Here is a 26513-nt window from a genome sequence, read left to right as displayed (position 1 = left end):
CGTTTGCATTGTTCCTCTTTCGAGTTCATGAAATGCTTGTTGAATTTCACACTAATGCATTTTTAATAATTCACTATGGGATCTGTAAAAGAATATAACGAGGTTATGGCAAGAGAGCATCAACTGCTTAAATGTTGCGAGAAAAGGAACGCACTCTCAAGGCTTGGTTTGTACAGTGTCGATGGTGAATGTGTACTAGCAAAATTCACCCAAGTTTTCACGTTGGATATTTTATGAAACTTCCAAATTTCAGTACCACCTGCAAACCAACTTTTGTTGTGACAAAAAAAAAAAAAGAATCTGACCCTAGTTAGTTTAAATAATATAAAAAACACCCTGAAAAGTGCCCTGCAAACTAAATTTTGACTTAAGAAACTCCTTATAAATAAACCTCAGTGTAAACCGTTGTACAAGAACGCCTGAGGAAATGCCGCGGTTCTCAACGGTGGCACATTATTTTCCAGCAAATTAGAGAAACTATTTGCATACCTTTGAAAACATTATGCATGAACGTAACATATTTGTAGGGATATGTGGGAAGACGTTTTGAGTAGCTTGTGTAGTTGTAAAGCGTGCAGGCACTTTCACCGGGTGTACTTTATAGCTACCTGGGTAGTCTGCCTTTGAAAATCAGCTAGCATGAGGAGCTGCACTGTGAGCGGGCAGTCAGGACAGGGTAAGAAGGCCATGTACACTTTGGAAAGTCCCCTGAACAGGCGCTGATTTACTCCCTGACCTACACCCTCCACCCTTCCGGGAATGCCTGTTTTTAAGCAAAAATATACCCTCTGTGCAAGCCCACAAGTACTTGTAGCTGGATAGAGGAGGAGGTCATTTTATCCAGGTGACTTGGTATTTGCCTGGGCTCTCCCCGTGATATATCGTGCGTGGATCAGGAGAATGCATTTATCTAGAGTGTACAAAATGTGTAACAGACTTAGAAGCTAATTTGTAATATATCAATCTTTTAAAAACTTTCGTAAACAGATTAAGCTGGTGAACATTAACTCGACCGATATTGCTGATGGGAGGCCCTCGATTGTACTTGGCTTAATATGGACCATCATTTTGTATTTCCAGGTAAAGATTTCTCCTTTTTGCCTTCCTTTCACTTTCCATCCCTAGAATGTCGCATTCTTGTAAACTGTAAACGATTTCAATCCAGTAACTGCAATTTTTACAGTAACTTTGTAGACTTTCTGATTCTATTTTTGCATTAGAAATTGTCCGTGGACCAGGGGGGTTGAAGTCACATGTGTGTCGGTGAAGGATTTCTTGGCCCTATTAGGTTAGAGATGCTGCTCATGGGTGCAATCTGACTTAGCGTCAGAATCTACAGTGCCTGAGTGGGGAGCCGTTTCTCTTGCTCTGTTTTTTGCATAGGCGCACTCATGTTTTAAGACTCTCCAAGTCAGCTCCTCAGTTACTAATAACATGTTCAGCCTTTCCATGTACCAATGGAATACCCGCATGACTAATACCTGAACGTATAGTAGATCTATAATGTAGGGGATCACTAAGTATAAGTACCTTTTTCTTTTTTTTTTATCCCCTTCCAAATTGTCTCCACTTTATAACAGCTCCCCTATGCATGCCTATGCAGCACAACAGCCTTTGCTAGTTGAAGACTTGAAAGATGTTTCCTCTTGGACTATTCATCACCTCTTCTCTTGTGCTAGCAGTTGTGACAATTGCCTTTCCTCCCTATCTAGATCTTGACTGTGTCACCTCCATGACGTACTCAAGCTCCAGCAGCCCTGTACACAGGAGAATTTAAATTGAGTCTCCTGCATGAGGAGCAGGCAGCGCTATGGCTGATAACATGGGGGTCAGCCGAAAGCAGCTTTTAGAAACTTTATTTGTAATATACCCTGAGAAATTAAATACAATTCTGAATAAAAGTTCTTTTCAGTTTTAACTGCCAGTTGGATTCTTAGTCTTGACATTATACATGTATTACTTAACACAGTAATATCTTGGGCTGACACAAGAAATAACATATAGGATGTTATATCTGCTAAGGAGAGACTAGTATATGGAAGATCACACATTAATCAAAGCCGTGTTTCTTTTCAATTTAGATCGAGGAGTTGACTAGCAACTTGCCACAGCTACAGTCGCTGTCTAGCAGCACGTCTTCCGTGGACAGCGTGCTGAGCTCTGAGGCCACAAGCCCTCCAAATAAACGAAAAGTGATAACCAAAATTCAAGGAAGTGCAAAGAAGGCTTTATTGAAATGGGTGCAGTACACAGCAGCAAAGTAAGTAACCCATGGAATCACGTGAACCTCTTTTGCAGGATGGATAAAAAGACTGGACACATTTGTTCTTGGCACAGTCGAGTTCCCACATTCTACTGCGTCCTGTAATGTCAGGATGTTGGAAAGCAGTTGAACTAAGTCAGCACGTAACTTGTAAGAGTTAAAAGTAGGGATGTAGCGAAGCCCGAACCTATTGCTTCGGCTTTGTTTTCGGCCCACCGCAGGCCTTTAAAATTCAGGGAGACCCAAATTCCATTTTAGTGCGCACTAACAGGGTTAGTTAGCATGCACTAACTCCCCGTTAGTGTGCGCTAACATTTTTTCGTTAGCTCGCACTAATGGGAGTTAGTGCGCACTAAACCCGAAAAACAAATTTTTCCTAAAAATCGGGAAAAATTCCTTCGGGTTTCGGACTCCCTGAAATTTCCTAATTCGTCCTGGACGAATGCACATCCCTAGTTAAAAGTACTAAATTGGTTGATTACGCTGGTGAGGTTGCTTCTTATTTTTAGGGTACATGTTACTGACCATTAACATCTTTATTTTAGCTACTTATTATCATTTCTGATTCTTAGTTTGATTTTGCTTGAATGTTGTGAAATGTTCTGTACCTGAACATTTGTAGGTTTTTTTCAGGAGTGCTTGTGGGTAAAAATGAATATGGTAATGGGAGGCAGTTAAATACTTCAGACCTCTGCAGTTTTTCACTCTAATGAGTGACAGTATGTGCGATTTTCAGTTTCCGCAGGTATATTTACCCATGGATTTTCACCAGGTTCTCAAAGGGAAAATCCACGCAGATTTTCCTTTTTGAAAATTTGCCCAAAGAAAAAAGTATCTGCAGAAATTTGAACCTGTTCTTTTTTTTTTTTTGTGGGTACTTTTTCTATCAAAAACAATGTGTGTAGTTTTGAAAATGCAAAGCCATATGCATTGCTGCCTCCCCCGACCTAACCCCTCCCTGGGAACGCCTTCACAAAAACATGGATAAAAGTGCGAGTGTCGTGAAAGAACAGGTGCACTTTTACCCATACGCTGGGCAGACAGTATTCAGATAGCCGATTTACCCGTATAAGTAGCCATTTACATGAGTAAACAGCAAACTGGCTCTAGAGTTTTAGAACGGGCTGATCCAGTCCTGGTTTTACTCCATTGCATGCTGGGAGTTATTCTGATTTCCCTATAGCATTCCCTAAGAAAAGCAAGGGAGTAAAATCAGAACTGGATCAACCTGTTCTGAAAATCTGGAGCCAGTTGGCAAACTTACCTATGAGCAAGACAGAGCAGTGTCTCAGTTTGGAACCCTGAGTTAATAGCGTATGCAAACGGTGAAGATGGATTTTGATTATTATGGTTTCATGTTTGTAATTTTAACTATTTAGCTCACTTTGAACATGTGCTCTTTATTCTCTAGCAAGGAAATATCTTTGTTACATGTTCAGCTAATAGCATTAAAAGGTAAACTTATTGTACATTAATAAGGTTATCATGGCCTTTCTTTGGTTCCCATGGTGCACGTTGCCACCTGCTGTTTAACTGAAAGTAGTTTGAACTTCATGGAATTTACAGGGCCTGAGCACTAAAGGTTTTCGCTCCATTTTGTGCAGGGGAGGCCAACCTGTAGCTTGGGAGCCACATGTGGCTCTTTCATGTGCAAAATGTGGTTCCTGTTACATGGCAACCGAGCATCACTGCAGAGGACAAGAGGGAAGGGGCTGGAACAGGGAGCACCCATAGCAGAGAATAGCTGTTCCTGTACGTACCCGGATCAGTCCAGACACCTGGGTTGTGACTCCGCACCAGCAGATGGAGACAGAGCAAAACTTGTCGGGCTTCCCTACATATAGTAAGGTGCCACCCACAGCCCCTCAGTCTTACTCTGTCTCCAGCAGATGGGGCAGGGTCACCCACAGCCTCTGGGATCCCTGGGTGGCGTTTGTTAGTTAGTCAGGGATTTTGTTTGATTGGGAATAAGTTTAAAAATAAATAAATAAATAAAAACAAGAAGAAGTTAGGAGAAGGAAGATACAGCAGCAGTCTCCCTTGTCCTGGAAGCCTCCCAGGGGGGGTTGGAAGGTTCTGAGGGGACCATCCCCCCATAGCCGAGATTAGCTGTTCCAACCCCTCCTCTCCTGTCATCACAGCACAACTGATTGCAGCAGAAAAAAAAAAAAAAAGAAGTATAGTATCAGGCTTTTTGATTAAGGGTAGTAACCACCGCATCAAGCAAGTTACCCCCATGCTTATTTGTTTTCCCAGTCTGTATAGTTCAATGTCCTTGTTGGTTGTTGTCTGAATACAGTTCCTCTTTTCCCCCTGCCATTGAAGCAACGAGCAGTGATGGAGTTGCATCAACAGAATGAAGGCTTATTTTTTAAGGGTAGTATCTGCTATACCAGCAAGTTTACCCCCATGCCTCTCACTACATTCCCTTCCCCCTTGCCTTTATGGATCCACAGTGTTTATCCCATGCCCTTTTGAAATCTTTCACCGTTTTAGTCTTCACCACCCCCTCTGGAAGGGCATTCCAGGTGTCCACCACCCTCTTAAAGAAGAAATATTTCCTGACATTAGTTCTGAGTCGTCCTCCCCGGAGTTTCATTTCATGACTCCTAGTTCTGTTGGTTTCTTTCCAGCAGACAAGGTTTGTTGATTGTGCATCATTAAAACCTTTCTAGTATCTGAAGTCTGTATCATATCTCCTCTGCTCCTCCTCTCCTCCAGGGTATACATAATTAGATCCTTCAACCTTTCCTCGTAATTCATTTGATGGAGACGCCCCACCATTTTGGTCACTCTTCTCTGGACCACCTCCATCCTGTCTCTGTCCCTTATAAGATACAATCTCCAGAACTGAACACCCCTCTTTATGCATCCCAGCATTCTTCTAGCTTTAGCTATCACTTTGTGATATTGCTTCTCCATCTTTAGATCGCTAGACACTATCATCGCAAGGTATCTCTCCTGTTCCGTGCACAGCAGCGCTTCACCCCCCCCCTCCCCATTGCATACAGTTCGTTCTGATTACCACATCCCAGATGCATAACTCTACACTTCTTGGCATTAAATCCCAGTTGCCTTATCTTCAACCACTCTTCAAGCTTCCTTAACATGTCTCATTCTCTCCACTCCTTCCGGCGTGTCCACTCTGTTGCAGAGCTTTATATTATCCGCAAATAGACAAACTTTACCTTCTACCCCTTTTGCAATGTCACTCACAAAGATGTTGAACAGAACCAGATCCAACACCAATCCCTGCGGCAATACTGTTCTCTCTTCAGAGTAGGTTCTATTTGCCATCACACGCTGTCTTCTATCCGTCAACCAGATTGTAATCCATGCCACCACCTTGGCGCTCATTTCCAAGTTCTCATTTTGTTCAGGAGTCTTCTATGCGGGACCTTATCAAAGACTTTACTAAAATCCAAGTAAATCATATTGAGCGCTCTTCCCTGATCCAATTCTCTAGTCACCCAATCAAAGAAATCAATCAGATTCGTCTGACAGGACCTTCCCTGGTGAATCCATGCTGTCTCGATTTGAGCAACCCACCAGATTGTAGGTAGTTCACTATCCTTTCTTTCAGCAGAGTCTCCATTAATTTTCCCACCACTGAGATGAGGCTAACCGGGCTGTAATTACCAGCCTCCTCTCTGCTCACACTCTTGTAAAGCGGGACCAGCATCGCTCTTCTCCAGTCACTCGGCAGCACCTCCATTTCCAGGGATCTATTGAACAGGTCAGTCAGCGGACCCATAAGCACATCTCTGAGCTCCCTCAGTATCCTAGGATGAATCTCATCAGGCCCCATGGCTTTGTCCACTTTCAGTTTTCCTAGTTCTTCCCGTACATTCTCTTCCATAAATGGGGTTTCGTCAAATACACCCCCACCCACAGCCTTGTTAACCAGTGATGCTCCTTCTCCAGGGTCTTCTTTAGTGAACACTGAACTGAAGTATTTGTTTAATATTTCTGCCTTTTCTTCACTTCTTTCCACACATTGATCCTTTTCAACTTTCAGTTTCACTATACCGCTTCAGACTTTTCCCCTTTCTCTGATGTATCTGAAAAAAAGTTTTGCCACCTCTTTTTACCTCTTTGACAACCCTTTCTTCCGCCAGACCTTTTGCTTTCCTGATTACTTTCTTCATCTGATAGACAGCACAAGAAGATGTGGATGCTGTGAAGCAGGTGAGAAGAGGATGAATGTCATCTTCCTCCCTGTCTTCCTAAAGTCAACAGTACAGATTGGACTGTCTGGGATTGGAGGGGGGGCATGAATGAGCCAGGATGGGAGCAATAGAGGGGTGCAAGAAAGCCAGAGGAGGAGGACTCTTTGAAAGAAAGACAGAGTTGATGATGGAAGATGATAGAGCCAGAAATGTTATCAGGATGGGAGTGGGGCAGAGGTAATGATAAAGGTGTGTGTGAAAGAAAGCCAGAATTTTCAAAGAGAGAACAGTGATGGAGCCAGAGTTGATGAAGGTAGTGAAAATGGTTGACAGAGATCCTTAAGTAAGTGGGGGGAGGGGAAAAGAGACTGTGTCAGAGGGGATACTGGTGCTGGGCAGAGCTTGAGGAGAGAGGGGTACCAGAGGTGTTATATTTGGGCCGTTGACTCACCATCATAGTTCACATGTGTGTGTGTGTGTGGGGGGGGGGGGGAGTGAGGCTTGTCAGGCTGAGAGAGAGAGAGAGAGAGAGAGAGAGAGAAAGACAGGTGGGGACAGAGTGAGAGATAGGCATTGGGAAGAGAGTGGCAGGGAGACAGAGAAAGAGAGGGAGATGCTGGTCAAACTAGTGGGGATAGTATGGGGTAATGAGAGAGAGGGATAGACTGATAGGAGGATTGGGATAGGATGGGATTGAGGGAGAGAAGTGTTTGGAACAGGGTGGGGGTGATTTGAGAGTTGCTGGTAGGGATGAGGAGGAGTTGCTTTGGCACCCCCTTCCCCTTTGCATTTGGATGCTCAGATTTAACAGACCTACTTAAAAGGGTAGTGAGGGGTTTCCCCTCCCAGCTTGGCATTTTGGGTGGCCGCCTTACTTGCCATCCTTTGCAATGACCCTGCTCCTCAGAGGAGACTCTCCCATCGCTTGGAAGTGTCAGGCTCTTTGGTAGGGTGCAGTCTGTTTCTTTGGCTCTTGGTGCATGAAAAGTTGGCCACAACTGGCTTAGTGCATAAGGTCCTGTATCTGGCAAAATGAGTTTAAGGTTATCCCAAGCTATGAAATTGTAGCCCTCTAGTCAACCAAGTATGATATTATGAATCTCACATTTCCTTATCATTACGTACTTTTAGTAAGGGAAAAAATTGATAAAATCTGATGGAAGATGTCATATTTATTTATTTATTTATTTTTAATTTTTATATACCGGAATTCCTGTATGCAATACAAATCAGTCCGGTTTACAAGTAACGAAAAGGTTGCCCTGGTCTGGTAGATTAGACTGGGGTTTTTTTACATAGAACATAGAACAATAACAATCAACTATTGAACATTATTACAAGGAACAGTGAAAGTAACAATAGTATTTAACAAACATATAATATTATTATAACATTATTCGTGTTCACGTTTTACAAGGAACTTTGGTAGCGTAAATAGTCTGCAAGTAATCGGTTAAATAATATAATATGAAAGGATGACTTAAATAAATAGATATTGTGAATAATCAAGTCCGTGTATGAAATTGAGTGTCAATGTGTTTGTGACACCTTGCAATGGTTGGATCTGAAAGACAGGAGGAGGTGCCTAGTTTCACTCTGGGAATTGGAATGCTTGCCTGAAGAGCCAGGTTTTTAACCTTTTTTTGAACTCTGGTAGATTGGGTTCGAGTCTTATGTCTGGTGGGAGCGCATTCCATTGATGTGGTCCCGCAGTGGATAGTGCTCTTTTTCTTAACGTTGATTTGGCGGGAACTGCGACTAATGTGCCTTTGTAGGCACTTCTGATGGGTCTGGCCGATGATTGTAGACGAAGTTGGGTTTGTAGAGATATAGGTGCGACGTTATGAATTGTTTTATGGATAATGGTTAAGGTTTTATATATGATTCTCTGTTTGATGGGTAGCCAGTGGAGGTAGCTAAAGGTGGGGGTAATATGGTCTCTTCTATTAGTGTTAGTTAGGATTCTGGCTGCGGCGTTTTGTACCATCTGTAGGGGTTTGATGCTGTTGGAGGGGAGGCCCAGTAAGATTGAGTTGCTGTAATCAAGTTTCGAAAAAATAATGGATTGAAGAACGAGGCGAAAGTCATTGAAGTGAAGGAGTGGCTTTAGCTTCTTTAGGACCTGTAGTTTAAAGAAGCAGTCCTTGGTGGTTGTGTTTATGAATTTTTTAAGGTTAAGTTGATTGTCAAGCCAAGTACCTAAATTCCTGACGTCTGCAGAGAGCTCCATGTTTAAAGATGTGGTTTGTGCCAGACTAGGTGGGTGGTTGTTCGGGTTTTGTGAGATTAGTAGCAGCTCTGTTTTGCTGGAGTTTAGAATCAGGTTTAGGCTGGAGAGTAGTTGTTTAATTGGTTTAAGACAATTCTCCCAGTAGACGAAGGTTTTTTGAATTGATTCTGTGATGGGGATTAGTATCTGGATGTCGTCTGCATAGAGGTAATGAGTAAGCTTGAGTTGAGATAGCAAATGGCAGAGGGGGAGGAGGTAAATGTTGAACAGGGTAGGGGAGAGGGATGAACCTTGTGGTACGCCTTGGTCTGATAGGATGGGGTCAGATTCCTTGTTGTTGATTCTGACCTTGTAAAACCTGTTGGATAGGAACGATTGGAACCAACAGAGGGCTGTGCCTTTGATTCCTATGTTTGATAGTTGTTCTAGGAGATGTGAGTGATTTACCGTGTCGAACGCTGAAGATAGGTCTAGTAGGACCAGTAAGAATGACTGTTTTTTCTCCAGGTTCAAAAGTAAATTATCAGTGAGGGAAAGCAGAAGGGACTCTGTGCTTCGAGATTTGCGAAATCCATATTGTGCCGGGGAAAGAATGTTGTGCTCCTCGAGGTATTCAGGGGCAGGTTTGCAATGGGTCTGTAGTTGGCTGGGTCCATGGGTGATGCAGTTGGTTTTTTCAGTAGGGGTTTGAGGATTGCAAGTTTTAGCTGATTAGGAACTGTGCCCATGGCTAAGGAGGTATTGATGATTTCTGCAATAGGTTTTGCGACGGTGCTAGAGATGGCAGTGAGCAAATTAGTAGGGAGTGGGTCCGAGGGATGTGCCGATGGTTTAATTTTTTTAAGTAAGTTTTCAATCTCCATGGCTGATGTGGGCTCGAATGACTCTAGTCTAGAATTCAGAGTGAGTTGGTATGTGCTATGAGGTGTTGGAAGCGTTTGGTGGGTTGTAAGGGAGAGGGTGAGGTTTGAGATTTTTGTTTTGAAGTAGGTGGCTAGTTCGTTGGCCTTACTGAGCGCTAGGTGGTCTGGAATGGATGGTGGTGTTGGTTTGGTGAGTGATGAGACGTAGGAGAATAAAGCCTTCGAGTCGAAGATGAAGTTATGAATTCTTTTTGCATAGAAGTCCTTTTTTGTTTTGTGTATGGCGTTTCTGTAGGTGTTGAGGGTGGCTTTGTAGTCAAGTCTGGATGTGGGAGAAGGGTTGTTTCTCCAGCTTTGTTCTTTGTTTCGTAATTTCTGTTTCAGGGTTTTGAGTTCTGGGGTGAACCATGGTTTTCTGTTGTCTCGTGTCGGTTGGATTTCTTTTGAGGAGGTTGGGCAGAGTTGATCAGCTATTTTGTTCGTAAGTTTGATCCATGAAGTGGTGGCTGTGTTGGCGTCTGAGAAGTCAATTTGTTTGAGGTCTTTGGAGCATTGTTTGTTGAGTGACTCCAGTGCGCATGGTTTCCTGAAATGAATGGTGGTTTTGGAGATGTTTGGAGGAGGTGTGTTTTTCATTTTGAGGGTTGTGTCTATGAGCTGGTGGTCTGACCATGGGATAGGCGTGCAGGTGGGATTTGTATGGATGGACCAGCTCTCGTTGATAAATATGAGGTCTAAAGTATGACCTGCTTTGTGAGTGGGCCCGCTGATTATTTGTGTGAATCCAAGGTGACTGAGGGAGGTAAGGAAGGTTTCGCAGTTAGTGGATTGAGGGGTGGAGTCTACGTGAATGTTGAAGTCTCCCAGTATGATGGTTGGTTTGTCTGAATTTAGATGTTTGGCTATCATCTCTATTAGAGGGGAGGGGTTAGCCTCTAGCGTTCCTGGTGTGGCGTAGATGAGGAATATTTGTAGATGTTGCGATTTGAATATGGAGCATTCAAGTTTTGAGGTGGAGTATGATTGTTGTAGTGTTATCCCCAATTGTTTTTTTGCAGCAAGTAGAATTCCTCCTCCTTTCTTTTTCGGTCTAGGTATTGAGAAGATTATATATATGATTATATATATGATTAGCTATTATATATATATATATAATTATTATATATATGATTATATATATGATTAGCTATTTGTTTGGGGCAGTGTAGGGATTTTGTTTGCTGAGGTGACACCAGAATTTGTCTATATTATTTTTGCATGTTGGGTTGGAATATGAACTGTCCTAGTTGTGCTCTGCACCTGTTGCAAATCTTAAGTTCTCATGATTATATAATTATTGCTATTTTATTGTAGTTATGATGTTCTCTACCTTTCTGGAAAGAATGCATTGATATTTGTTTTATTGCATGATTGATTGGATCAGATGTTTCCGTTATGTATTCTTTGTTTACTTTTTACATGATTTTCTTCTTATGTATTTATAAACCGCAATAAACATAAAATAAATTAATATAGACTAATGAGGGATTTTTAATGTTGGTAGGTGCTTGAAATAATTGAGCTAAAATATTTTAACTTGTATTAATTTCATGATGAATAACAGCTGTTGCAAATTTCTGTTATGAACCTGGAAGTGGACCCCTGGTCCGAGGAGGGGTAAGAATGACTACAGCGAGAGTGAACCCTCATAGATCTTCTCCTCAGGAGGCGAGGCCGGTTACTGTAGAAGATGAAGAAATGCTTTGCCACTGGAGGTCCTAGGTACCCCCAGGAGGAGCCAGTAGGGACCAGGACCGCTTGGACTTAAGAGAGTCTCTGAAGACGGACAATTGGTCTGGATGCAGGCCACTCCTGCCGGTCATGGTTTCCAGACTGCTGGCGCCTCCAGCAGGTCGAGGGTCCGTCCAGTAGCGACAGCGGAGAAATGGTCGAGGGTAGGTCCGGTAGTCCAAGTAGCTGAATGGTCGGAAGCAAATCCAGAGTCGATGCCAAGAGAGAGATCGGAAGCCAGTCCGGAGTCACCGCCAGGAGAGAGGTCAGACGCCGGTCCAAGGTCAACGCCAGGAGAGAGGTCGGAAGCCGGTCCGGGGTCAATGCCACAAGAGAGGTCAGAAGCCGGTCCGGGGTCAACGCCAGGAGAGAGGTCGGAAGCCGGTCCGGGGTCAATGCCACAAGAGAGGTCAGAAGCCGGTCTGGGGTCAATACCAGGAGAGAGGTCGGAAGCCGGTCCAGGGTCAATGCCAGGAGAGAGGTCGGAAGCCGGTCCGGGGTCAATGCCACAAGAGAGGTCAGAAGCCGGTCCGGGGTCAACGCCAGGAGAGAGGTCGGAAGCCGGTCCGGGGTCAATGCCACAAGAGAGGTCAGAAGCCGGTCTGGGGTCAATACCAGGAGAGAGGTCGGAAGCCGGTCCGGGGTCAATGCCAGGAGAGAGGTCGGAAGCCGGTCCGGGGTCAATGCCATAAGGATCAATCCAAAGAGGGAGAAGAGCAGGAACGAGCAAGCCAACAGGAACAGACGAGGTCCGAGGAAGTAAGCCAACAGGAAGCCTCAATACCAAGGCAAGGTCTGGGTAGCAAACCTTGTCTTAAATACTAAGGTAACAGGAAGGGGGAACCACGACAACTTCCTGTTGTGGTTCCTTTAAATAGCTGCAGCCGCGCAGCCTAGTTATCCCCAGAGGGGGGCGGAGTCAACCCAGGCGGAGAGGAGCCATGCGGCCGGACGCCACCAGTGGCAGCAGCCGCGAGGGAAGTGTGGAAGAGGGCCGCCCGTGCCCGCTGGAGCCTGAGGGACTGCCTGACTCCGCGGGTAGGTTCTTGCCCCGGTCATGGTCAGCCACGACTGGCAGCCATGACAGACGGTCCCGGCCACGGGCTGCTGCGGTGGGCGACTATAACAATTACTTAGGAAATCCATTATCAGGCAGCTCTTAAGGCATTATTCATTGCTAAGGGTACAACTATTAGGGCTCAGACCTTTATGCCTACTGCCCACCCATGTTAACCTTGGAGTCCCCCCCAAAATCAATTCTGTGCCACTGAGTGAGTGGGAACTTCTCACGCCCCTTTCCTTCCTTCTCACTGAGAAGGGAGAGGGAGGAAAGGAGAGCAGAGTTGAGTACATGAAAGGGAAGGGTGATTAGTGAGAGGGGAGGGAAGGGAAGGGAGGAGAAGAGAAAGGGAGAAGGAGTAATAGAGAAGGGAAGTGGGTAAGTGGGTGAGAGGGATGGGGATGGGAGAGGAAGGAAAGGAAAGGGAAGGGGGTGAGTGAGTGGAAGGGGAGGGAAGGGAGTGAGTGAGAGATAAGATGGAAGGGTGGGTGGGGGAGTGAGTGAGAGGCTATGCATATTTTGCAGAAATATCCATGCTGTGTGGGGAACAGTTGGAAAGGGAATGCCATCGACAATTTTCGCCACTGAGGAACTAGCAGCAGAGAGTGTGTGTGTGTGTGTGTGTGTGTGGGGGGGGGGGGTTGGGCAGTTAAAGTGGTTTTCGGGGGACCGCTCCAGATTTGGCCCAGAGACTCCGGAATTCTAAAGGAATTGTTGGGTCTCTGGGGCCAACACCAGAAAACCCTGAGGGGGGCTGCAGAAATGGCCCGCACAGCTCCGGAAGAATTCACCTGGGCTACGCGGGTGAGAAGGAGGAGGAGAGTCAGCTCTGCAGCAGGAAGAAGGAGGTCTCGGCCTCTGCAACCCAAAGGAAGAGGCCACTGCTGCTGCCCTCTGGGCCTAAAGGAGGAGGCTCCTGCTACCGCTCTTTTGGCCCACACAAGGAGGAAGAAGCTGCTGTGCCGTCGCCGTACGAGTCCAAGAAGCTGCTGCTGCTCCTGATGGGCTTATGAATGAGCGTGTGTGTGAATGTGTCTGGAGAGAGGGATAGAAATGAGGGTGTTACTCTTATAAAATACGTGCATGTGTCATTGCATGTGAATATTAGAGATGTGCTTCGTTTATCATGAAATTGCCTAATTCGTCGGGGTCGGGGGTCCCGAACCCCGAAACTGATTTTCCCTGAACTACAAGGAAAATTAGTTTTTTGGGTTTGTATGGGGGGAGGGGCATATTTTATTTTTTTAAATAAAAAATCACCCCAAGCATTAAAATTTACTGTAATACAACCCCCCCCCCCCCACTATTCCGATCCCTCCCCAAGACTTACTAACATCACTGGTGGTCCAGTGGGGTCCCGCGAGGGATTTCTCCCTCCGTGCCATTGGGCTTTCCGGCCTGCCTCGCATCAAAATGGTGCTGATAGCCTTTGACCTACTATGTCACAGGGGCTACTGGTGCTATTGGAAAGCCCGACAGCACGGAGGGAGAAATCGCTCGCGGGACCCCGCTGGACCACCAGGGATGTTAGTAAGTCTTGGGGAGGGATCAGGATGGTGGGGGGGGGGGGAGGGGGGGTTTGTATTTAATGTATTTTGTAAATTTTAATGCTTGGGGTGGGTTTTTTTGAGCTTCGTTTTCCCGCGTCGTTTTTCCCTGTTTAGTTTTTGTTCGTTTTTCCAAAAAACTAACCGAGGAAAAACGAACTTTACCCCGAAGCATCCGACACAAAAAACGACCCGGTAGAAAAAAACGAAGCTCATCTCTAGTGAATATCAGCAATGCACTGAAAGTGCAACCTTTTTCCACCTATTTTACAAACATACAACCATATGTTTTACATGCGAAAAAAATATAACTTGATCCTGTAAAATCCTGATTTATTGTAAAATATGCACGCGTACTTGAAGCCATCAGTTTGCCAACGTGTCCACCAGTTTCCCCAGATCATCTCCAGTTCATTGAGACCCTCCTAGTACTTCATCCTGCACCCAGACCTCCCACCCAACAGTGGCAGATAGACGAGTCTGGTATCAATTGTGCTACATAATTAGCAGGTGCAAATTTGCACAAATAAGTTTCTTAATGTATTCATCTATAAAATAACTCTTTATGCACATGCCCTTTGGCCCCAGAATGCCCCTAGACTGCTTCTTCTTTGCACAGGTAAATGTGTGTGCGAAACCGCAGATGTATTTTTTGATGTTTATAATCGAGCATGTACACGAGTACAAGACACTTACACGTATCTGCTAATTGTGTGCACGCGCGCAGCTCCTTTGAAAATTAAATGTTTTTCTCTGTACCCCTAGTATTCTCCCACCCTCCCTCCGAGCCTTTCATTCGATCTAATTCACATTTTCTGCCACGAACATACCAGCGCAGTCCCAGTGACCCCCTGATTCGATTTCCACGTGCCATCAATGCTGCCAGCACTTAGCATTTCTAATTCTCTTCTTTTCCTGTAGGGAAACGGTATAGTTCAGTTTCATGAGGTTCAGTTGACGTTCAGTTGAAGGCAAGTCAGAGCACATTGTGAGGCAATTATTGATCACTTTAAAAGCTGCCCTGCCAATACCTGGCAGCAAGTATTTTGAAAGCTGCCTGTGGTCACCAGCTGACTCCACTTCTTGCCTAGCTTCTTCTAGGGACAAAACATTTCTAAATGTTTAATGAAGTACTTATTCCACAGAAATTCACATAATAAATATCATAACCATGTGCAAATATCTGTAGTGTTCACATGTGTCCTTGTTAAATGTATGAGCTTTGAATACATTTTCAGATATCTCACTGAACATTGAAGTGAGGCCAAGACACATTATGATGTCCTTAGTAATTGTTGAAGTTACCTTTGTCGTGCTTTGACTGAAGATTAAAAGATTTTAGTACATGGCCACCTGAAGCTGTCTGGCAAAACCGAACAGTACATAAAGTATCCTCAGTTTTATATATTGGAATGTCTCCAGTTTGTCTTGATTGCTCATTGTTTTCCCTGTCCCTTTTTAATGTAATTGTTTTTACTATGGATGTATCCTGCCCTGAACCATGAAAGGGCGGGTTATGCATTTTTTAAATAAATAAATAAATAAATAAATAAATAAATAAATAAATAAAAGACATGTATTTGTAATTAGATGGTTTATGGTGTGCATTGTTATCCTCCCGTTACTCTTGCCAGGTGGATGAAGTCCCTTGGACTTTTCCCATCAACTTAAGAACATCGACATATGCAATGAATTGAAAATGTAGTCTGAAAAATCCTTTTGAAATGATGTTTCTTATCTTTTCTCTGGCTTTCATCTTTTTCTTGATCATGTGCACTGTACTTCTCTAGCTGCTGTATTTTTGTAGCTTCATTGCCTTCTGCAGTGCATGTCTTTTAAAGGAAAACCATATCCTCTGCACTTTAAAAGTAGGTGGCAAGAAGGAATACATCCTTTCATCAGTTCGAAATTTTATCGCTAAGACGTAGATAAGCAAACTCTTTAAGCTGCAATCCTGGGAATCTGCTGGGCTAGCAGCAATAGTTCTGCAAAGCACTTGATTCTCATTAAACCCGACTTCTATGCGTTGACCACGATACCGTGAATGACAACACATATCGGGTGCACCAGGCAAACACCGTGCCGCATGAGATGATATTAATATATTTATAGACCTTAGCTGATCGCAAGGGCAGTGGAGAATTTTCAAGATGCATCTGCGTTTCAAGACACTTTCTCCCTCGCTAGTGAAATCAGATGATGAGTGGGGTTGACAATCTGTCGTTTGGACTCCTGTACTGCAAGGCAGAGTGGGGGAGCCACTGCAGCTGAAGCAGACATGCCAGAATTTATACAGGTTCCAGGTACATATGCCTGAGTTGTATTGCCTGCAAATCTGCTTCTCCAGAGTATAGTTAGGGCTTTTATTATGCCCTGAATAGAAAGTACTGGGAATCCTGTCAGGATTGAAGGGCCTCTGAAGGGTCATTTCATCCAACTATAAACCAATAACCCTATGTCTCCATGTGATGGACTTATCCTCTACCAGGCTCTATCCCCACCCGTGTACCAAGTATAGACTCTGCTCTGGGTCTCTCTCTATCATTATCATGCATATATGGAAAGTAGAATTCTAATTGTTAATGGATATGTAAATGTGGGGCTTTTTTCCTTTATCTTCACCCCCAACTGATTTGTGCTTCGTGTCATCCTTTATCAGCAAGTAGAAAATGTCTATTAATTCCCTTTTCCAGATCTTTTACTTTTTATGGAAATTATTTTTACTGAATTTACAATGTCAAATACAATAACATAACATAACTCAGCAGATGGGATTTATATACAAGATCTTTTACTTTATTTTCTTAGGATCTTTTCTAGCCAACATATTTACCCCACAAATAGAATCTTTGGCAACTCTAATTCCAGAAGACCTGATAGTTCACTCTTTTTTGTGACTTACTCCCTTTTCCTCTGGACTGGTCTCTATGATCCCACAAATCATTAACTCCGTCTTTTTTTACTGAATGACTTTAGCACGTTTCTCATGACAGGGGCTAACGCTAATTCCTCATATCTGGAATTTGTAGTAGAGAAGGCAAAATCAGAGTCAGAAGTCACTTGGTGACGCATGACACTAGAGAGGACAGACCTGCCAGACTCAGACATGGAGGATGGAGACTTTTCCATCCTCACTCGAGGAGCATTCTTTGCACCTCGCTTTGTATGCCAAGCATTCTTGGTTCTTCCAGCCACATTGTAAGTTTCTGTGTTGCTGAGTCTCTCTGACATCCAACTGGTGCCGTGCTAATTTACCTGATCATGGAGCTCGTTGATTAGGTCTTCCATTTCCTTCTGATTAGCAGAGCACATAGAAACTGAAGCGCACTTGGAAGGCTGTGCCTCTCCAGGGGACGTGGCGGCCGGTCTGCATTTCTGTGAGTCCTCTTGGCTGCCTCCTTTGCTAGCAGCACAGCTCTGGGTTGCATTTTCTTGTTGCTGATGCTCCGGGAGGCATGACTTAATATTAGAAAGATATTAAAAAATTCAAGGACAACATATTGGAGTTCAGTACTGTGTGCTTCACATCCCCTTAAATTCTCCTGATCTCTCTCTCTCTCTCTATATATATATATATTCACGCATGCATACTGTATACATATATATATTATTTAAACTAGCAGGCTCAGGTGTTATTGAGCAATGGAAGAAAAACATTTTGGGGGGATTATCACCATATCTTTAGCAGGATGAGTGCCACCTTGAACATGTGCTTTTTAAAAATGGCTGCCTTTGGTGTAGGGGCTGCCCTCACCAAAATGTCCACTGCTCTAGAGCAAATTTCCCAAGATGGCCATCATGACTATTGTCCTCCCTAAAGTAGCCACCACTGTTGACAAGCACACCTTCCTGAAATGGTGAGTAGGCTCCCCCCCCCCCCAAGATGGTTACCACTGCTGTGTAGCAGACCTCCCCAAGATGGCTGCCACAGCTAATATCACTGACCTATCTAAGATGGCCAAGATCATTTCCTAAATGATCCCTTCAATATGGCTGCCGCAATTGCAGAGCCGACCCTATCAGGATAGCCGACCCTGCTTCAGAGCCAGCCATTTGTTCCAGGCTACCACTGTAATGCCTGCCCTGGGGGAGAGGTGCTGCCAATCTTAGAACAATGGCTGCATGACCCCCACATTGTACCCATTCTCTTCTTTCCTTTTTTTTTTAAAACAAAATTAAAAACTGCATATCTTGTTCAGCAGAGGCCCCAGCTACATATTTTTAAAATCGGGAGGTAAGGCCACGGCCCCCATGGATTTCTATACAAACCTGAACTTATTGATGCATTCTTTGCTAATCCCAGCATGAAGCAAGCCATTGCCATTTACTCTGAATCCTCAGCATGCAATACAATGGTGGTGGCACCGTAAACCATTGTCTGCTCACACATTCCCCTTCCCACAGGTGAGACTAATGCCAAGAATATCCAAGGAGTACCCTACAGATCTGCTTAGGCCAGCTACGGGAATGGCCCAACTCCACATGGGCTGCAGCCAAGAGCTCTGCTAATGCCACCACCGATGGCTGGGATGATGAGATCAGTATTATGAAGGGCCATCACAAGTGGAAGAGGTTGGGGGTGGGCTGGCAGTGACTTAAATGTCCCAGCCTCCATGCCCCACCTCCTGGCCATTCGCCACCTCTCCTGTAGCCCCAATGCCTGTTGGGCCCATGCTTCCTAGACCCTCCCTCCCCTGCCCCGAGTCCTCTTCCCTCCCCCACTGTCACTTGCCCTCAGATGCAGACCAGAAGTAAGGAAGAGGGGAAGGCCCTGTCCACATTATGGCCCTTCCTTAATATGGGGTTAGCTCAACATCTTTCTCTGGATCATCTCTAAGGAGCTCCGAGAGAGACAGTTGTAAAGGGTTGGCTTCCCTTCACCATAACCTGTTGTGCTGCTGAGTCAACATGAAAGCAGTAAATCGGTTACTGGATGTTACTGTGTGCGTGGTTTTGGAATACTTCACAGAGCTCTTTTGAAGTACTGAGTAGTACAGAGAAGGGAGAGCTGTCTTTTAAAGTTGCCATTCAGTGAGTCCACTGTACATTTCTTAAACATGAAGCATGGCTCGTGTCTCTCTGAATATGTGCAAATTGCATTTAATGCATCAGATGAAAGAACTTCATACCCCATTATAGCTTTGGTGGTAGGAAAGGAAATACAATTTAAGCTATATATCTTTTATATAGCAATTTACTCTTCTGGTCAAAATTCTTTTCCAACAAAAATGTGTGTATATATGTGTATATTATGTGTGTGTATCTATTTATCTATCTATCTATCTATCTATATCCAGCTTTTGATAGCAGCCACTAACATTCTGCAGTCACGTTTTGCCCTGATCCTCTGTAGCCTTTCCTCACTCACCGACACTTGTACCTCTTTGGACTGACACAAGATACAATGACAATCCAGATCTACCGAGCAAACCATTGACACGAAGCTGCTGTAATCCTTCCCTCTTCCTGCTGGGACCCTCTGTCTTGGAATTATATAAACATAATAGTACTGTTATGTTTGTCTTATTCTGATCCACTGTACCTGATGTATTTAAGTAATTGTGACTCGCGTTGAACTCTCTTAGTGAAAACGCGTATCATAAATAAACAATGATGATGGTCTTCAGTGAGGACGTGGAAAGATGGAAACAGTTCAGAGAAGAGCTACCAGGCACAGGGCCTGCAATGCAAACCCTACACAGCGATGCTTAAGGAACCGAAAATGTGGCTGCTGGAGGATAGAAGGGATGGGGGGAGTATAACAGAAACATGGGGAGGACAATGTTTACAGCAGCTTACAAGGACAGAAAGACTTTTATCTGCGTTAATCAGCTATCTGAAAACTGCCTTCCCTCGGCGTGACCGCAAGTTGGCGCAGTGTTCCGCAGATCACATACGCTTTAGCCCACATTGAGAAGAGGCATTCCCAGGGATGCGTTTCAGTCGGGGGAAAGAAAAGTAGATGCCCGGATGGCATTTTCAAATGTACGCCCGTAACTTTGCCAGCGGATGCCTACTCACAGAAAACAGGTTGCAGATGACCATGCAATACTTTGTATCCCCAGCAAGCTTCGAAGGGAAAGTCACTGCATACTTTGAGAATCGGGGAAAAATGTATGCAAGGTCTTTTCCTCAGGATTGACAATTTGAAAATTGCTCCCTTCCCCCTCAATTATTTAGCATACTTTGATAATGTACAGGAAGGTGACATTTTCCATACAAAAAAGAACCTCAAGGTGAAAGGGTCAGGATATGAAGTTAGAAGAAGACACAGAGGAAATATGAAGAAATTCTTTATTGAGAGGGTAGCAGATACCCGACAGCCGTGTTGCATTGTTGGACCACTGAGGGCAGAGGTGGGCGTTGGTTTAGGCTTATCTGCTTACCTGCCCGCTATGCTGGAGGGCCGAAAAGGAACAAGGTCAGCATAGTTTTGATCAGAGAGGCAGTACAGCTGCTTTAATTATACAGGGAGTGTTGGCAGGGCCTTGTAATACTCAGGTGTCATTGGAGGCAAGATGGGAAGCCACCCAGTATGGGCAGCAGACTGATTTGGCACCACTCTCCAGCGAAGGACATATTTTTCTGTCTCCTGCAGACTTTCCAGCTTGTACTGCTGATAGCTGGAAGATGTTTGTAGTGTAGTGGCTGGTGGTAAGGACAAGAAAGCGAGATGGAGAGGGTCAAACATGTGACTGAAAGACACTTTCTTTAGCTAGTGCAGTGTAGATGGGGCAACCAGGCAGACCGGGTGGCACAATTGCTCTTTATTTGTGGATATTTAATTTTTTTTTATATAGATGCATTTTATTCAACAAACTAGAAATCAGTTTGCTTCTGAATGCAAAATGATGGCGTTCCTTGCAAAGAATATGTATGCATGTATATTTTGTTTGTAATGATGATGGCGATGATTTGGTGAGACATAATGAGGGTAATTTTATAACTGCGTGTAGGGCTGAAGTCTGCTTGTAACTTGTTCATGGGGGACTTTAGCAGCACTTTCAAAGCAGACTCTTGCACTTGTTAGCTTTGAAAATACTCTGGTAAATGGCCCAGTATGCGCATAGATTAACCCATGTGAAATGATACCCCCTCTTCGGAGGGGTTAGCTTACGTGTATACTTTTTACAATCAAAACGTATACCACTCCTCCACCTCCCACCTTCCAGCACCTCTCTGCGGTTTGTGTAAAAGTATAAATATAATCAGATTACACCCTTTTATGCGCACAGAGTCACGGCTCTTTTTGTGAGAGCCTTTTGTATGCATAATACCAGGTCCTATGTCTTAAATGGCTTTGAAAATCAACCCAATGAGGCTGTTTGTGCAGTATTTTATGTGCACAAATGGCTTTTTACAAATCTTCCCATGGCATATGCCAAGTTAATGCGTAAGTTTACTTGGGCTTGATGGAGGCACTGCTGGGGATAGGCTTGGAAGGGGTTTGAAATTTTGGCATTTTCAAAATGCAAAAATATCTCTTGCACGATTTAGCAGGTGTAATTGTGTGTGTGGGGGGGGGTAGTTTCAGTGGGGTCATTATCAAAAGGGAAAGTGTATGCGCATACTCTTTAGAAAACTGGTGCAATTTTCACGCATAATTGCTATCTAATTTATGCAGACTGTTAGACATTTACCCCCAGTATAAATAATTTTAACATAGTAAATGTCCGCTTCTCACACTTAATGAAAAAGAGTATAATACTAAACAGTGACTGTAAATCATTCTAATGTAACACAACTACACTAACCAAGGTCTTACTAATTCATATTAAATCTTAAACTGTACAGGAGGAGGAGAAGTGTGGGGTAAGTGGATTGTGGAATTGCTTTACCTATAGCCTTATCAGCCCAGCAATGTGACTTTGAGCTTTGAGCTAACATGTTTCTGGTACAATCTTTGTAATAAACCGTGTGGCATTTTGTGGGTTGCTTCTTTAACATGGTCATAAATCACATAGCTATTGCATACCCGTAACCTCTCTTTGGGATCATTACGTTTTCTGGGGCTGGGTTTGTGTCAGCCCTACACACCTTCGTGGCTCATGTAGACATTTCTGAAGTTCATGGATGTGTCGTCTCCTTTTGCTGTTAAAGTCTCGCCCGCATCTTGGCATCTAACTATTTGCTACTAACTCTTTAATCCTTGTGGGCTGTGTGATTATACTTTCAGAGTGTCCTAGATTCAGAAAGAGCAGGTTCAGAATAGACGGTTCTTGGTGTCCTAATGGTTTTTTTTATTTATTTAGATATTATTTTAGTGATGTCTTGCATTTTTAGCTTTTTTTGTTTGTGTTTTATTGTTTTGCTATGCATATTTGATGAAAATTGAACCTCCACGTGCTACACTGCATTTTGTAAAATACATTTTGAGTGATGGTAGAACAGAATAAATTCGTTTTGTTGGTTTGATTGCTCATCTTTGATGTAGCACCACCAAGGAAGATAGAAGGAAAAGCAATGACAAAAGAGATTTGATTACTGGAAATATTTTGACTTATAAATTGAATTTAGAAGGCTGAATTTTTGGGCAGCAGCCCCACTACTTTTCATAGCTGTTGTAGGTTATTACAAAGCTTGGTGGTGAATCATAGGGGGAGGCAGGAAGGCTGGGGTTTGGATTAAGCGAGGGATCGTGTGTGCTTGACTGCCAAGATGGGGGAGAGCCAGTGAGAAAGTAAACAAAATCTAACTTGGATAAGACTTGACATCCTACAAGTGGCCAGGCGTCTATGTCTGGCAGCTGGGATATATCCTTGCAGTATGGACTGGAAAAAAATGGGCAGATTGGATAGTTTAGTTGGGGGGTTTTTGCTGTCGTTTACTATGTTGCCATGTTCACACCTACTCTACCCCACAATTCTGAAGAAGAGCCTGCAACCAAGTGACCGGGGCGTAGGGCTTGAAAAATCAGTGTCAGGTATGCATAGCAGTATTTGTCAAGTCATATTTTCCTGTTAGGGTTGTGCATTTATTCTGTTTGTTTTCAGAGACGCACGCACACATAGTTTATACGTACATAAAATCTGTTTTAATGCACTTACTGAGATAAACACTCCAGAACGAATGGAGTGCATTGTATTTCAGAGTGATATGGGAAATTTCTCTTGAATATGAAAACAAATCAATTGAAAATGTGTCACCTGCACATCCCTACATCCTGCCTGTACTGGAGTCCTGGGCTGAAAGGAAGATCGTGCAAGCCTCTTGCCAGCTGTTGGAGTGGGAGTGGAAGAGCTGCTCACTCCTGTCTCCCCAGCGTCGCCTCCTAATCCCCTCTTCACCGTTTACCACTTCTTCTCTCCTCCACAGCCGTTACCATTCTTTCTGCATTAAGCCCCCCTCCCACCCCCGTCTCTTTATTTCCCTCCCTTCACTTTCTCGCAGTCTCTCGGGCTCTCATTCACTCTGGTGCAGCGGGGGCCTATCTCCGCTGCTCCTGACCCCTCTGACTCACCCGGCATCTTTTGCTGGAAAGGAACCTGAGAGTCGCAGCATCTTGTAGCAGCAGATCTGGGAGAGGTGTGGGGAACCCCAGCAAAGAGCTCCCACTGTTCTGGAAGAGGCAGTGAGAAGTTGTGATGCGGGGGAGAAAAAAATGAACAGGATAGGGGATTAGGAATTGGGGGGGGGGTACAAAAATGAGAGAGGGGAGAGGAGGATGTGAGAGAGACTGAGGAGGGAGAGTAATGAAATGGAGAAAAGCTGCAGTAGGAAAAATAATTCTTATTTATTTTATTTTTAACTTGATTGGTAAGATTTCAGTGTATTCTTTTGAACCCTGACCAAGAGTTTGTTTAAATATTTTTTCCTGTCAATGTATCTCTTAAATATTTGTATATTTTCGTGTGTGTTACCTTTAGCATCAGAACAAAAAAAGTCCAAGCAACCACATTAATTACAAAATCAAAATCGTTAGTATGCAAAAGCTGCTCATAAATAGGTGAATTAACGGGGGCATTCATACATAATTATTACGCTGGGCCCGTGTCATATCAGTTGAATACCTCTCAAGATTTGACATCATTATATTGGGATTCGGCTCGTGGCTGGAGCCAAGAGCCGCCTCTTACCTTCTTCGGCCGGCTGGCCCGCCTCCCCGATGCTGTCCCTCCGTGGTCTGGAGGCCGCCCACTTGGGCTCCCATGGTAGGAGCCGCGGATGCCGACGTCTCCGCGGCCCGGGGCCGCCATCTTGCCAGCACGGCAGGAGCCATGGTGGGGTTCCCAATGTGGCAGGAGCCGCCGTGGGCCAGACATCCTCTTCACGGCCCAGAGGCCACAGTCTCCAGTGTCATCCACGGCAGGGAGCCGCCCTCATTCCTCCTTGGGCAGCAGGGAAGTCGCCTCCCAAATTGGGGCCTGCCTGTGGCCCGTTCTCCCTACTTCATCATCTGTGTCTGCAGGGCTGCTGTCCAGGGTCCTGCAGACTTCCTCCTTCCTGTTTCCTTAGGCGCAGGACTGCACCTCCTTCTGCCTTTTAAAGGGACAGTGTAGGTGTGGTCCTCTTCTGACTCCTCCCTTGGCGTGATCTCCTTAGCCCTACAAAAGGGCTCCTCAGTCACTTCCAAATTGCTTTCGTAAGGAGTTGGTCCTTCCTGGACTTCCTGCTTTCCACTCCTGCTTGGTGTTTTTCTTGGGATCCCTCTTCATTCCTGGTCTCTTCTTTGGATGTTCCATGTTTCCGGTCTCTCCTGATGTGTCCTGTGTTCCAGCATTCCTTGATGTTCCAGCGTTCCCGCCGTCCTCCGTCACAGATGTTCCCGATGTATTCATGTCTTGAAAGTCTTCGTCCATGTTCCTGAGTCTCCTTCATTCCATCCCAGTGGTCCATGACCAGCCCGGACAGGCTGTGTAGGGCGCTGGTGGGATTCTTCCATTCCACGGGGTCGAAGATCCTCTTCATCTATGTCCAGATGTCTTCGATGTTCCTGACTTCATCATCCTCCATCATTGATGTCCTGATGTTGCCTTTTCCTAGGGCAGGTCCCGCTCCCCTCGTGGTCCGCAACCAGCCGGCTGGCTGCATAGGGCGCGTAGGGGACAGAGTGGTCCGCGACCAGCCTGTCCGGGCTGATGAGGGCACCTGAGAGACCTTGCTCACCTCCTCCTTCCTTCTGTTCCTGGATCTCCTGAGGGGCTGTCGTTCATCATTCTCTCTGTGCTGCCCTTCACCGAGTGTCCATGAGTGGTGGTGGCCTTGCACTCTCTTGAGAGTTCTGGACTTTTAACTTCCTGATTTTAACTTGCCTTGCCATGCCATGCCTTGTCATGCCATGCCTTGCCTTGCTATGCCTCGCCTTGCCTCACCTGAGTTTTTGTCTTCCTCCACGCCTGAGTCTTTGTCTCTTCATCCTGTGCCAGATGTCTCCGTCTGCCTGCCACTTCTTGCTGTTACCCAGTGGTAGGTCCAAAAGTGCTTAGAGTGGTCGGAGGACCACTCAGAGACACCATTGCGTTGGTGGCCTCATGGAAGCGTGCAGGTCTGGTGGAGGGTCAGGGCCTCCAGATTCCCAGACAGGGACACGTCTCTCCACAAGGGCACACTCATCTCATCCTGCACTGGGGAGCGCCCCCTAGTGCTCCCTTCTATCGCAGTGCAACACATTAGTTGCCATAAACAAACTTCTAGGTTTAGATTTTTTTCTGCAAGTACAAAATCTTCATGAAAGGATCACTCAGTTCATTGAAAAATCATGCTATATTCCATAAAATGGGATACTTCCCTTTAGAGAAAGTCTTGTAAAAGAGGACTCCAGAGAGAGAGAGAGAGAGATGATCCAGCATCCAGCAAACACCCAACACGAGCTGTGTAAAAGAGGACTCCAGAGAGAGAGCGAGATGATCCAGCATCCAGCAAACACCCAACATGAGCTGTGTAAAAGAGGACTCCAGAGAGAGAGAGATAGATGATCCAGCATCCAGCAAACACAAGATGTGTAAAAGAGGACTCCAGAGAGAGAGCAAGATGATCCAGCATCCAGCAAACACCCAACACAAGCTGTGTAAAAGAGGACTCCAGAGAGAGAGAGAGAGATGATCCAGCATCCAGTAAACACCCAACACGAGCTGTGTAAAAGAGGACTCCAGAGAGAGAGAGAGAGAGATGATCCAGCATCAACAACCAACACGAGCTGTGTATAAGAGGACTTCAGAGAGAGAGAGAGAGAGATGATCCAGCATCCAGCAAAGACCCAACACATGATGTGTAAAAGAGGACTCCAGAGAGAGTGAGATGATCCAGCATCCAGCAAACACCCAACACGAGCTGTGTAAAAGAGGACTCCAGAGAGAGAGAGAGAGATGATCCAGCATTCAGTAAACACCCAACACAAGCTGTGTAAAAGAGGACTCCAGAGAGAGAGAGAGATGATCCAGCATCCAGCAAACACCCAACACAAGATGTATAAAAGAGGACTCCAGAGAGAGTGAGATGATCCAGCATCCAGCAAACACCCAACACGAGCTGTGTGAAAGAGGACTTCAGAGAGAGAGAGAGAGAGAGATGATCCAGCATCCAGTAAATACCCAACACGAGCTGTGTAAAAGAGGACTCCAGAGAGAGAGATGATCCAGCAAACACCCAACACAAGATGTGTAAAAGAGGAC

The 26513-nt window shown here is 44.8% G+C and overlaps 1 protein-coding gene across 1 annotated transcript in view; it reads left to right on the top strand.

Moving 5' to 3' along the window:
* SYNE1 (spectrin repeat containing nuclear envelope protein 1) overlaps positions 1-26513 on the top strand; it is a 966955-nt gene that overhangs the window by 39805 nt on the left and 900637 nt on the right. Inside the window, 2 exon segments of the mRNA XM_029596918.1 lie at positions 988-1080; positions 2082-2260. Of these exon segments, the coding sequence (XP_029452778.1) occupies positions 988-1080; positions 2082-2260 (272 nt within the window).

Source organism: Rhinatrema bivittatum, chromosome 3 (genome assembly GCF_901001135.1).
Source record: "Rhinatrema bivittatum chromosome 3, aRhiBiv1.1, whole genome shotgun sequence".
NCBI lineage: Eukaryota > Metazoa > Chordata > Amphibia > Gymnophiona > Rhinatrematidae > Rhinatrema > Rhinatrema bivittatum.
Note: the sequence above shows the minus strand (reverse complement) of the source record. Positions and strands in the feature narration are given on the sequence as shown.